General features: G+C 42.5%; 2 protein-coding genes across 4 annotated transcripts; both read right to left on the bottom strand.

Annotated features, from left to right (window-relative positions):
* Positions 1 to 236: 236 nt before the first annotated feature.
* LOC148325705 (C-X-C chemokine receptor type 4-like) lies at positions 237 to 1,961 on the bottom strand. Its single transcript, XM_088312070.1, has 4 exons — positions 1,766 to 1,961; positions 1,479 to 1,687; positions 1,116 to 1,399; positions 237 to 1,031 (listed from the first exon to the last, which is right to left on the bottom strand). Exons 1-4 carry the CDS (start codon positions 1,778 to 1,780, stop codon positions 436 to 438), a joined length of 1,104 nt encoding a protein of 367 aa, XP_088168196.1. The 5' UTR covers positions 1,781 to 1,961; the 3' UTR covers positions 237 to 435.
* A 3,461-nt stretch (positions 1,962 to 5,422) lies between these two features.
* Positions 5,423 to 8,618, bottom strand: LOC148325704 (uncharacterized). 3 transcript variants are annotated; one of them, XM_088312062.1, is made up of 6 exons: positions 8,398 to 8,618; positions 8,059 to 8,139; positions 7,536 to 7,978; positions 6,280 to 6,352; positions 6,080 to 6,199; positions 5,423 to 5,991 (listed from the first exon to the last, which is right to left on the bottom strand). In XM_088312062.1, exons 1-6 carry the CDS (start codon positions 8,493 to 8,495, stop codon positions 5,568 to 5,570), a joined length of 1,239 nt encoding a protein of 412 aa, XP_088168188.1. In that variant the 5' UTR covers positions 8,496 to 8,618; the 3' UTR covers positions 5,423 to 5,567. The 3 variants fall into 3 exon arrangements, with proteins under 3 accessions (XP_088168188.1, XP_088168189.1, XP_088168190.1); XM_088312063.1 differs by lacking the exon at positions 8,059 to 8,139; XM_088312064.1 differs by lacking the exon at positions 8,059 to 8,139 and having other exon boundaries at positions 7,536 to 8,007; positions 8,398 to 8,583.
* Between the last annotated feature and the right edge of the window lie 4,162 nt (positions 8,619 to 12,780).

Below are 12,780 nucleotides of genomic sequence, written 5' to 3'. Positions count from 1 at the left end.
CGCAGTGAGTGAGCATGAACAACAATAAATAATGGTGTCATCAGCTTAATCGTGATGCATTTGACACATCAGCACACAGACTCTTGAAATTATTCTGTTTCAAGTTTGCAGTAGCTTTTTCCAGTGTACATATTTGTCTATATCATCTTTCAGACTTCAAGTGGCATTTGTATTGCTCCCGTTGTAATAAACCCGTTTCGATCCGCAAGAATATAGTATGAAACATGACACAAGACTTTCACAAGTTTTTGTCCATATTTATTATCAATCATTATAATACAGTGAAAGCACAGCAGCGTTGACATGAAGTCCGTCAAGAAAGTATTTACAAGAGAATTGAGGGAAGACTGCCAGCAGACTGCTCCTTAAATTCCCAGATTATTTCGATTACACACACACACGCACACATTCACATGCTTAGAGAATAAACAAACACTAGCTGGAGTGCAAACTGGATGATTCAGACTCTGTGGTTGTAGAGGCTCCGTTGCGTCGTCTCGGTAAAACCTTCAAACTGGATGCTCGGCTTAAAGTCAAGGCTTTGCGGGCAGAATTTTTGAAACTTGCCCCCAGGAATGCATAAAGCAGCGGGTTTAAGCAACAATGTGCGAATGCCATGGGCTCAGCCACCGCCAGCCACACGCCCAGGACGGCCTCCAGGTTGCAGCTGCGGGGCAGAACCTCCAAACGTAGCATGGCGTCCACAGAGATGCCCGCTCCGTAGGGCAGCCAGCACACAAAGAAGCAGAGCACCAGCGCGATGGTGGTCCTCACCGCTCGTCGCTTCTGCCTCTGGCCCCCGAGAGGTCCTCGGGTCAGCCTGGTGACGATGACGCAGTAACACACCAGAAGCACCAGACCCGGGATCACGAGGCCCACGAGGACGAGCTGCAGGTGGAAGACCGCCACCCAGAGAGGAGCCTTTTCTGCTGGGTAAAATCTCTGGCACAAGGTGCTTCCCTCGCCTCCTTCTTGAGTTCGGGCAAATATCAAGTCGGGAACAGCCAGCAAACCAGCGGGCAACCAGGCACCTGTCGCCAGAGATGACCCAAACATCGATTAGACACGAAAAAAGCGATAGAGGAAGTTGTAAAAATGTGAAGAGAGACACGCACCCGCATAGACCAATCTGTGTGCCAGCATCTGCCTCAGGCCACCCGTGTTGGTGTCTGTGGCTCGGACCACTGCCAGGTAGCGGTCCAGACTGATGAAAGCCAAGATGAGCACACTGCCGTACAAGTTGACCGTATAGATGACATGCACGCCGACGCAGGTGACTGCACCGAAGCGCCAGTCCGCCAGCGCTGCATCCACCGCCCAGAACGGAAGCGCCAGAACAAAGAGGAGATCGGCGGCAGAGAGGTGCAGTCGGTACCGGTCGGTAAGGCTGGATTTAGACCTTTGAAAGAAAAAGGCTTAATAGCATGTATTGGACTTTTAACAGAGATTTTCAAATGACAAATCATCCGCTGACTCACCGACGCTGGCATCCCAACACAAACACAACCAGACCGTTTCCAGTGATGCCCAGAAGGAAGATGAGAGCATAGACCACAGGCAAAAAGACCTGCTGAAAGTCAGAGGTCATCACATGCTCCACCTCACAAGGCTCCTCCAGATCCACCCCGATGTCACCCGAACCAGAGCCGGAACTGCTGTCGTTGTATTCGTAGTCAAAGAGGATATGCTGGAGACCGCAGGGATGATTAGATGCATGGGAAGGGAAGAACAAATTCCGTCTCAAAATTATTTGGACAAAGCTTACCTCATAGTACGACATGATGGACTCTCTTTTTACTGCCGAGTGAGCTTGCGACTCTTGTGGAAACGTTATATAGTTGTGGTGATGCTCCTCCCTCAAGCACTCAAACCCATCTGTGCTCCTGCCCAAAATGCTTTTCCTGTTTTCGAGGTGTCAGGTGCTGATACTGCTTCTATCGCAGGATGCCGTCCTGTGTGCGCACGCCACTTGAATTGTTTTGGCCCCGAGACCCCGGCTTCGTGATCACCAAGGTCTATTGGCAATCGGAAAGAACGCAGAAGAGCTAAAGACAATGCGTGTATGTGTGTGTGTGTGTGTAGGTTGGGAAGTGCTCTCAATGGAGCGAACCCTCTCTGCGTCACTGATGATGGTGATGACGATGATGTTACAAGTATGCCAAGAGACGCATGTTGATAATTTGCGTGCGCTTAAAGGGGAAGTCAGGCCCCCAAAATTCTTTGCAATAAACTGTTCCATGCGCCTTACTCGTGGAATATGAATTAAGTAGCAAAATCCACATGTTTTTAGCCATATCAGGTGGTGGCCATTTTGTGACTTCTCTTGATCGAAAATGACAACACAGTTGCTCAGGGCTCAGGTAGTGACCAATAACGGCTCACCTGTTTTCTGAAGTCTTGTGCAACTGTGATGTAATTTTTAGTCGACAAAAGTGAAAAGATTTGCTGTCCTCTGACGTGGCTAAAAACAGGTGGACAAACGCGATATTAATAAGAATGTCATTTTTAGACTAGTGGCCCGTCATAGAACATGTATGTGGAAAGAAAACATTTCCCCTTTAATAGTGTTCACACACATTTTAAGAATGTCCACAATACAATTCTGAAATTAAGAGATATTTTACACATTTAACTTATTCGACATTCTTGGTCAGTTCCTATTTCAAACTGTTGAGCTCATTTTGGCAACTATTTCTCACATTTCCAGAATTCCCCTTTTCACAACAAAATTCTCATATTTTTGTACATTTGCCTCCTTTGCTTGACCAATTCAAACAATTCTAAGTCTCACATTGCAACAATTTAATTAATTACTCAGCCTTTCAGTTTATCAGCACTTACACAATTTTCTGCACAAATTGCATTCTCTAGTTGCGAGTCTAGATGGACGAAATGAGAAAATAGCGCTCATAAAGATTTCAGTTTTCAACGTTACCATTGCCGTTTATCAAAAGTGTTTGTTTTAAATGCTATGCGACAAGTGGGAATGTTTATTATTTTGACTCGCTGCTAAATCACATTTGAAACACGTCTCAGGCTCATGTTGTGCTCAATCCACAATAACAAATGTATTGCAGAATTAATACCTCATATAGCAGGTCATCATCTTTACAGGGCAGACTTTTTGATTCATTATCGGAACTTTGATTCTGCGATGGTTCGAATATTGTGACTGATCTGTGTGCTATTTTACCAAACTGTCCATGTAATCAGTTTTATTCAAATACAACCGCCTTTTCCCACTGATCATTCCTGTGCACTGTGGAGCAAGTCTGCAGACATACTTCCTGCCACAGCTGTGAATGTCCATCCTCTTTGCATACACTAATCCCATAAGCAAACAGTAAACCAACTTCCAAATCCAAAGCGTAACACTTTCTAAAGAGAGCCAGTCCCTTATCTCAACTTCCCCTCCCTTCCTCCAGGTTCACGGGTATCAGCCTAAAAAATCTAGGAAACAACAATATTGAGTAAAACACGTTGACGGACACCTGCCACTGATTTTTGAAAGGCCTTGGGTGGGACAATTTGTTTTACTTCATTTGTATAAAAATAAATAAATAAATAAAACAAAAAAAGAAAAATCAATATGGTATGTACTAAATTTTCCTTTACAAATACCTACACTGTAAAAAAAAAAGACATGAAATTAGGCACTGCTCTGTCAAGAAACATCGCACACAATAGCAACCATTTATATTATTATAATATTATAATATTAATTACGATATTATTTTTAATGGAATAGGAGAAGCACTAAAAATATCCAAGGCTCTGGTAATGCAAGTGTTGTCGAATAATAGTTCTGCCCTGAAGACCTGTGCCTATCAGATGCCTGCATGAATTTGTCCTAATATCCCATAGCACTGCAAACCAACTCAAATCGAGATTAAGTGATATTAAATCTGGCAAATCAAGGTAAAATAAGCTTTGTTTCTGCGTGCAAAGCGATTATAAAGTTGGGAAAATATTTAGATAGGAAGATAGGTGGAGTCGATTTAAAAATGTGACACACCCCAGTTCAAATGTCAGGGTTTTGTGAAATTATAGAAGGGAAGTAAAAAAAAAAAAAGATGAGATGTGGTTGCACAAGCTCTCTGATAACGGGGCGCGTTCACAGTTAACTCATCACATTTATACTAAATAGGAGTCAACAGACGACCTCCCACCATTAAAAGTGCCTTGGATAAACCCCAAATGAAGTTCTGATGTTTTAGTAGGTTTTCTTGATATTTCTTTGGTCACATTTTGCAGCTCAATTCAAGGTTTGCGGAGAGCATATTTTTTTTTAAAGGCATCGATCAGAAGAGGGTACAAAAGAATTTCCTAGGCATTGGATAAGCGGTTTGGATAATGGACGGATGGATAAATAAAAATGCAGCGAAGGCGGTCACCATCAAGTGCAGAAAAAACCCATATAGGGACATCACCAAGAACTGGACCTTCCAGAAAAATTCACGCAAGCCCAGCTTCATTTTGCAAACAACAAATTTCCCAATTACATGTGGGGGGGAAAAGGTTTTGGTCCGATGGTCTGAAAAGTTGAACTCTCAGGCCATGTCATATTTGTTTGGCACAAACTCAAGATTGCTCAACATCAAAAGAACACCACATCGACAGTGACGCATAATGGTGACAGCAACACACTTAGAGGCTGCTTTTTTTTCACCTGGAACTGGCTTTCTTCAAAGTGGAGGCAATTGTGAAACGTTCCAAATGCCAGTTTCGACAAAAAAAAAGTCAAAAAAGAAAGAATAAAATGTCAGGAAAAGCCTACTAGAACATCTTACCTTCATTTGGGGTTAATCAGAGGCACTTTAAATGGTGTCAGGTGTGTGCTGACTGATGAGTGTGAATGTTGGGAGGCTCATTCTGAAACCAAACTCATCCTCAGTTAGAAGAACATGTGCATGATCTCAATTGTTTAATTTTACTTCACCTTGTGAAGAAATATTTTACCCACTTGTGTTGCACAAGCTGTATAAGTGGAAAAAGTTTGGAATTTATCTTTACCCCCCCCACCCACCCACAAAACCAGAACAAGGTTTTTTTTAAGGCTTGTTGAAAGTTATGTAAGAAAGCTTGCAATGAAGTCAAATGTGTCCTCTTGATAGATTTAGTTTCAGTTAAGTAATACATCTTATTCCACAATTTTTTTTCTCTCCTTGTTTTCAAGCACGGTTTTTGCAGTGCATGCTATTTTGTCCATATTTCGCTCATATGACTTCAGACCTGATTCTTTCAAAAGCCATTCCACACAATTCCCCAAAACCAACATATCAATCAACTACTATTCCCATCTTTACACATAATGCGAATGGATTTAAAGCCTGGCTCACTGAAACCCTCCAGTCTTTGTTGAAGGAATTTCCGCTACTTGTGGCACCAACTAAAAAAAAAATACACCCCTTTGGAACTGGAATTTTAATTTAGAAATATGTATTCTGAAAAAGTGTTGACTAAACTTTTAACATCATTTTTACATCACTATGAAAACATGAATAAACTTGTACTTCTTTAAACACTGTACAAATAAATTTAACAATGTGACACACTGCAAGTGTCTCTTAGGTGTCTTTGACAATCATGCTGCTGTTGCCACGTAACTGGGCGAGCAAGTCTCTGAACCCCGTCTTTTTCCTTTGTGCTTTGGGCTTGGGTGGGGTGGCCCCGAGCTGGGTGGTTTCCGAGGTGAAAGTAGAGGGAAGAGAGGTCACATTTGAGATGCTTTCTCCGCTGTGAAATGCCTCATCATTAAAACCCGCACTAGTGGAGTCAAAACTGCTCATATCGTTGGAGTTGTCACTGTCATCCTGCAGGGGGATGTTGCCACGGCGATGCTTCTGCTTGGCGATTTGAGAACCCTGGAAATTATCTTGTGCCCTCTTGTTCTGGTTTCTTTTCCTTTCCTTTCTTGCTGGCACTTTGCGAGGGTTCTGGTTTTTTTTTCTTTCCTTTCTTTCTGGTACTTTGCGAGGCCGCTTGAGGTTCCTGACACAAACACATTCATTACATGTTACAGACAACAAGTCCATTTTATTTTTTTAGGATATGTGCATACTGAGTTTGAGTGCAATACCTCTGAAGGAAGATATGCAGCCTTGTGCACGAGTGTTTAGGCCCATCCAGATTTTTCTTCTTTGCTTTTTTCTTCCCCTTCAAATGTGCGCGAACCAGGCGCACGCTGCGGGACAGCTTCCTGACAAAACAAAATCAAGTGTCTTCATTTACACATTGCTCACAGGCCACTTTCAGCATTCCACCAAAGCTTTTACTTACCCTGAGTGAGGTAGCCTACGGGGCCTCCACTTTTTCAGCAGGACCCACTGGTCGCACGTTAAGGAGGTGGGATCTGAAATACAAACCACAAAAAAAAAAATGGTAAACTTGCGTCTTTAATTATGATGGGCACATGGTATTTATTTGCCTGAGGAAGGCACAACTGAACCGGAAATAAATCATGGGCAAAAACATTGACTCCCCTGTGCGTCTGTCAAATAACATATTAACACCTCTCACAGGTGTTCAATGAGATTCATATCTGGACTCATTGCAGACCACTTCCAAACCTTCGGGGTATTTTCTCAAGCCTTTTGGATTCTTTATCAAGTGTGCTTTGGGTCATTGTCTTGCTGCAAGACACACAACCTCTGACAGAGACTCAGCTTTCTGATACCAGGCCCCATCTTGTGCCCCAAAATTGACATGGTAGATTTCAGATATCATGATACAATTCACACAGTCAAGGCATCCTGTACCCCAAAACATCAGTGAACCTCCACCATGTTTGAACGGAGGCACCATGTTCTTTTCTTTGAAGTCCTAATTTAGTTTTCGGTAACCACTGCAGTGTTTTACCTTTCCAAAAAGCTCTTTTTTGGACTCATCTGTCCACAGAACATCCTGAAAAGATTTGGGCTTCTCAAGGGAAGCGTTGGTAAACTCCACCCTGGCTTTTTTAGTTGTGCACTTCCGGAATCGATCCCACAACCTCTGAGTACGGTAACTGTACTGCCTGCAATAAAGTTATTTCTTACATTTGGATGCATTGACAATAATTTTGTCCATTTTTGGAGGTCAGTGTGGAATGATCAGATTTAGCTTTTTTCTTATTTTTTTCGTGTTGTGCCAATGCAAACAAAAGAATTTGTAATTGCTACAATTGTCCGGAAGAGGTAGTGTATCATCCGACAGAAGCGAAGGGGCACCAATGTTTTGGGAAATGAGCGTATTCCCATTGGCTAGGTCACATGAGATGGTTTAACTTGCACATAAATGGTCTGTGTGTTTCGTCACAAGCGTAAAGACTGTCACTGTAATGTTGCATCACTTAGAATAAAAGCATGTTTCAAATCATAAACTTTTTTTTCGTGTATAGGTGTCTGTCCGAATATAAAACTACAGTGAGTCAGGTGGAAGTGATGGCGTTATTCTCTACTGTTGAAATTCACACATATTTGGAGGGATGACAGGTGTTCATGTCAGGTCCTGTCTCTATATCATACCCCGCAATAAATAACCCCAGGTACACTTACCATTATCCAAGAGTTTATCTTTGATGGGAGTTTTCAATCTCTTTGCCCTCTGGTAGACCTTCTGACAGGAGGGGCATAGGCCTGTTGGAGGTCTTGATTTTTTGTTGGGAGCCGTGAAAGCCAGAGAGGAAGGAGCAGTGCTTGAGCAACACTGCTCAGTTGGATAATCTAATCCTTGATCAACAACTTGTACACTACAACCCTCTTCAGGGTCTTCCTCCACATGTCTGTTGATGACATCAATGTCACCAACATGCTCATCCTCATTATTGATGTTGCTGTCATCAAATTTCATCCGCCTCCTCTTCTTTGGCTGAATCCGGCGTTGGACAACTTCTTCACTCGGTTTGGGACTTTGGTCAAGCTTCTTTTTAGCGGTTTTCAACTTGGAAGAGCGTCTCCTCTTCATGGTGACTCTCCAATTCAGACTGTACACAAAATTGCTGCAACCAAGTCAGCATAAGAGTTGTATCTGTCAATGAAGCCACAATATGTATAATCAACATTTCAAGTCAGACCTCACCTGTGAAGGGAAACATTCAGTTGTTTTGATTTGCTGTATGATTCAAAGCGATCTGATTCATATTTGGTGCTACCTGATGCTCTGTTCAATTGGGTACAAAAAAAAACTTACAGCCAAATGAAGTAGGCGAGGTGAAATGAAAACAGCTTCTTTTGACATTTACGACTGTATTGTTTCAAACATTTGTCATCCAGAAGTTCAATTCACATTTTATGTATCTTGGCTTGTCAACGGCTGACATTTAAAATATTCTAAAATGTAGGTGACGAAAGACAAGTAGCGTCCGCACAGACGCACTCCATCAAAACCAAGAACATGAAGAAGTAACGTTCAATTTACTTAATCTCAGACGACTCACAGCCTCCCCGTGTTGGCACTTTCAAGCTGGACTCGACAACAAGCGATGAATGTGAAACTAAGCGCGTGTTTTTTAACATTATGCGACATAGATTAGACAACTTGCTTGTTTCTCATAAGAAATGTCCATTCCTGTTTTCAAACTGTGCCTCAATCAGACGTCCTTCTTTCTTCTTCGTCTGCGCCACATCGAACTGACATGAGTAAACAGCGCCCCCTTGTGGTAAATCTAATCACTCTATTACGTCACATAAATAATTCAACAATTTGCAGCACGCCCGTAACCCTCGTGTGGATAAATTGTTCGGAAGAAAGAAGGAAAAACAAGGGCGAGTAAAAGTACAAGTACTGTCTCAACTCCTTTCATTTTAAAATGCACGAAACAACTTTAGCCAAAAGCTTTGAGGCCACAATATTGCATTCAATTAAAGATGCACCATCATTTATTAACATCTCAGAAATGTTGGTACAGTTTAATAAAAGTTGAATGCTCTATCATTTCAATTTGTACATACCTAAAAAAATTTTAGCTTTAAACTATACATGGCATGGCAACACCTTCAATTCTGTTCCATCCATCCATTAGCTGATGGCTTCCCCTCACAAGGGTCGTGGGCGTGCTGCAGCCAGCAGTCTTCAAGCAGTAGGCAGGGTACACCCTGGACTGGTTACCAGCCAATCGCCGGGCACACAAAGACAAACAACCACCCGTTCTCACACTCACACCTAGGGACAATTTAGAATGTTAAATCAATTTACCATGCATGTTTTTGCAACGTGGGAGTAAACCGGAGTACCCGGAAAAATCCCACACAGGCACGTGCAGAACATGCACACTCAACATAGGAAGGCCGTAGCCGGAATTGATCATACAACCTTTGCACTGTGAGGCCATCATGCTAACCAGTCTTCCACCATGCCGGTACTTAAGTAACAGTACAAAAAAAGTACAGACTATGAAATTTTATTATAAAAATCTGTCAATTGCACACGATACTTTATTAATTGGCTTAGTGGGGCGGGTGGGGTGCTCTGATGAGCGAGGACGGCTCCTCTGCCCACAAAATATTTTATAACTTTCATGGTGCTCGTGCCGAGAAGAATAAAAAAAAATAGCAACGTTCACATGAAGGCCTATTTCTATAACGTTGTGCGCCTCCACCCAAAAAAAATGATAGCTTCAAAATACTTGTGTATTTTACAGATTAGAATGTTTTTTTTGTTTGTTGTTGTTTGTTTGTTTTGGTTTTTTTTAATGCCAACAGCTTGTCTTTTTTAGGCTGGCACCATTGACATGATTATTATTATCAGTACTCTACAGTAAGACAGCGCTTTCCATGCTCCATATATTCATGTAGCACTGCTCCCAGTCAATACTCTTGAATGGTGGCCTTTGAGAAACCTCATGCTAATATTGTCATTGACAACATTTAAAATACATGCACAAGGACACTTATATGATAACATATGTACAATTATATACAATTATTCCATCAGACGCCTTCATGAGTACGCCGACGCCACAGCCGTGTTAGATGTGGAAAAGTGAAACAAATTGTGAAGATGCCTCCTCCATTTGTGGATTAATACAGTGTTAGAATAATATTTGGAGGTTATTATACATTTGCCATGACGCAACTTTATTTCAATACATGGTGCACATATCATGTTGAAAAGAAGGGCGGTGGCACTTCTTCAGAAGTGAGGATGAAGTAAACAACATCGTGATGAGTCCTGATAAAGAAGTTGGCCTCAAAGTCTGAAGCAAGCAACATCGTGCTAGGTCCTGATAAGAGATGCTGACGTCAAAGTCAGCTGCGACCCACGACGACACACCAATGATAAACCGGACCAAACCAGCTTTTGAGAAGACGAACTGTACCACCCTTGAATGTAATCTGATTTCTCGAAGTGTAATCTGATTCCTCGATGTTATAAAAGGGAATGTATGAAAAACATCGAGGAACAGAAGGGAGATGAAGTTGCCAAATAAACTTTGTTAACCTTTCTGTCTCCACAAGAGCTGTTTGTCCTCTCTTTTCAGCTATGAACCCTATATGTCAAATTGGCGAACCTGACATAAAATTGGTCCTTCGAGCCGGATATTTGGTGACGAGGGACTTCGTCAAGGGTTTCGTTCAGGCCCTCCGACTCGCGCGCTCAGGCTCCACCTCCCCGACGCGGCGGGCGAGGCGGGCCGGTGGTGCGCCCGGGTCTTTCGCATACCCCGCAGGGCCGGGATCCCACCTCTGCGAGGCGGGGGGCCGCGAACGGCGCACGGCAGGCCGGAGCCTGCCGACACCGCCCACCGCACCCCCCACCTCTCCATCCTTCACTTTCATTGCGCCGGATCCTACCTGTTTAGGAAAACAGGGGAAAAGGAAAAGGGGGAAAAAATAGTGTGAATGGAAAAGTGTGCATGGAGGCTTGCAACCTCATTTTGGAACAGGAAATTTAACTGACAACTGTCTGGGACGCAGAAGCTTGGGAATTACCTAAAACAGAGTAATTGTCAGCCTGTTCAGGGACTGGAGGACAGGTTAGTCACCCTAGGTGTACCACTGTCTTGCAAAATGGGGAAATCAAACAGTAAAAAAGCTAGCAAAAAGGATCCGAAACAACAATTGACGTGTAAGGACTGGAAATTTATAGAAAGCCAATGTCCGGAAAAAGTAAAACATTTAAACTCATGGATAACAAAATATAAATTCGCTGGTCAGCTTAGTACACAAAAAATAGTCGACTTACAAAATAAAACGAAGAGAGGAGAGAAAGAAAAAAAAAAAAAAGAGGTCGAGAAGCAGCTACCAAGCCATTCATAGGTGTGGCTGTGTGTGCGCTGATAGATAACGTTCTGCGAGGCAACATCATTGCAGACATGAAACAACAAAGTCTTATGCAAGAGAAAATCTATGGCTAGAAAAAGGAGCTACTTTGACTAATGGCATATATGTCAGTTCAGATAAAAAAAAAAAAACAAAAAAAAAACAATTCTTCCAAAAAAATATTTTTCGCAATATTGACACATGTTGTCACACATGTCAAACAGGAGGGATGGTATGGTAAGACAAACCAAACCAATTTTATACAACATATGGGTTTAATTTTTTCTCAAAAGATTTTTTGAAGAGCCTGTATGATCTGTGCTCGACACAATTGTCAGGGAAACATAAGCCCAAAACGAGGACAGTTTCCCCAAGCAACATACACCTTGTGCATTGTAAAAAGTCATCTCAACCCTACCCTATTAGGGGTCTCTCGGTTGACATGATTTTCGCGTGGATAAAAAATTGAGATTTTGTGTTGTGTAGTTTTGGTTGCACTAAAAGCTGTGTTTCATGCATGTGTCCGAGACCATTACTATGAGTAATTCCAACAGCTCTTCCATCAACATGCCTTTTAGAAGTAATGATGAAATTAACACCTAATGCGGACTGCATTGCTTGGAATGATGTGTACGCTGCGATTAAGGCAACGAAAGATAAGCCTATCTTTTCTACCGATGTGGCAGTGGCTAACTTTACTTGTGTTAATCTCACAGGAACACAAGTGGTGTAAGACAACTGTACTCCAAGCAGGTACACTACTGCCACGCAGCGATGTGTGGTGGTGGTGCGGGGTACTAAACTATTTGATTCATTAAAGGACGCAGTTGGAACTTGTGCATTGGTGTCACTTCTCTTACCAGTGTCTATTTTTCCATCCACAGCAGGGGACATTCGGAAGGCAGTTGAAGCCCACGAATAACCCTATTATTACGCCAGGAAAAGACGAAGTGCTTCCTGGAGGGATGGTGATATGACCTATTTGGATGCATTTGGCCAACCAAGGGGCGTACCAGATGAGTATGAGTTGGTAAATCAAATCGCGGCAGGGTTCGAGTCCATTCTTCTTTGGATTACACCGAATAAGGATGTGGATCGAATAAATCACACACACTATAACGTGCAAGGATTGGGGAACTTCATTGAAGAAGGATTTATAGCTATTAAAGAACAATTGATCCTTCGTCGTCCTTCCATCTGGGGTGACGTAAAATTGGTCCAAAAGAACAATTGGCAGCAACATCACTCATGGCATTTCAAAACCGCATCGCGGTGGACATGCTGTTGGCAGAGAGAGGAGGGGTTTGCGCCATGATTGGGGATCAATGTTGTACTTTCATTCCTAACAACACTTCTCCGGAAGGGTCCCTCACAAGAGCCATTGCAGGCTTGCGCACCCTGAAGCATAAGCTGAAGGAACACTCAGGTGTGACTACCTCTGCATGAGTGGTGGAACAAAACGTTTGGTAAATATAAAAATATGGTATTTTCTGTAATGATTTCTATAACAATGTTCACCTCAATCCTTGTACTGTGTGGA

The sequence above is a fragment of the Idiotropiscis lumnitzeri genome, chromosome 12 (assembly GCF_059441095.1).
Source record: "Idiotropiscis lumnitzeri isolate Australia: NSW breed Sydney's pygmy pipehorse chromosome 12, RoL_Ilum_1.0, whole genome shotgun sequence".
Classification (NCBI taxonomy): domain Eukaryota; kingdom Metazoa; phylum Chordata; class Actinopteri; order Syngnathiformes; family Syngnathidae; genus Idiotropiscis; species Idiotropiscis lumnitzeri.
The sequence above is the reverse complement of the archived record's forward strand: the minus strand, read 5'-3'. Positions and strand labels throughout refer to the sequence as shown.

What these genes read in the sequence shown, in the direction of transcription:
- LOC148325704 (XM_088312062.1), bottom strand. Translation starts at nt 8,495, where the DNA reads ATGTTAAAAAACACGCGCTTAGTTTCACATTCATCGCTTGTTGTCGAG. An exon ending in CGTAGGCTACCTCACTCAGG is followed by an intron (nt 6,200 to 6,279) that starts GTAAGTAAAAGC and finishes TTGTTTTGTCAG; the next exon opens with GAAGCTGTCCCGCAGCGTGC. An exon ending in CTGCATATCTTCCTTCAGAG is followed by an intron (nt 5,992 to 6,079) that starts GTATTGCACTCA and finishes TGTTTGTGTCAG; the next exon opens with GAACCTCAAGCGGCCTCGCA.
- LOC148325705 (XM_088312070.1), bottom strand. An exon ending in GTGTTGGGATGCCAGCGTCG is followed by an intron (nt 1,400 to 1,478) that starts GTGAGTCAGCGG and finishes TTTCTTTCAAAG; the next exon opens with GTCTAAATCCAGCCTTACCG. An exon ending in ACACAGATTGGTCTATGCGG is followed by an intron (nt 1,032 to 1,115) that starts GTGCGTGTCTCT and finishes CTCTGGCGACAG; the next exon opens with GTGCCTGGTTGCCCGCTGGT.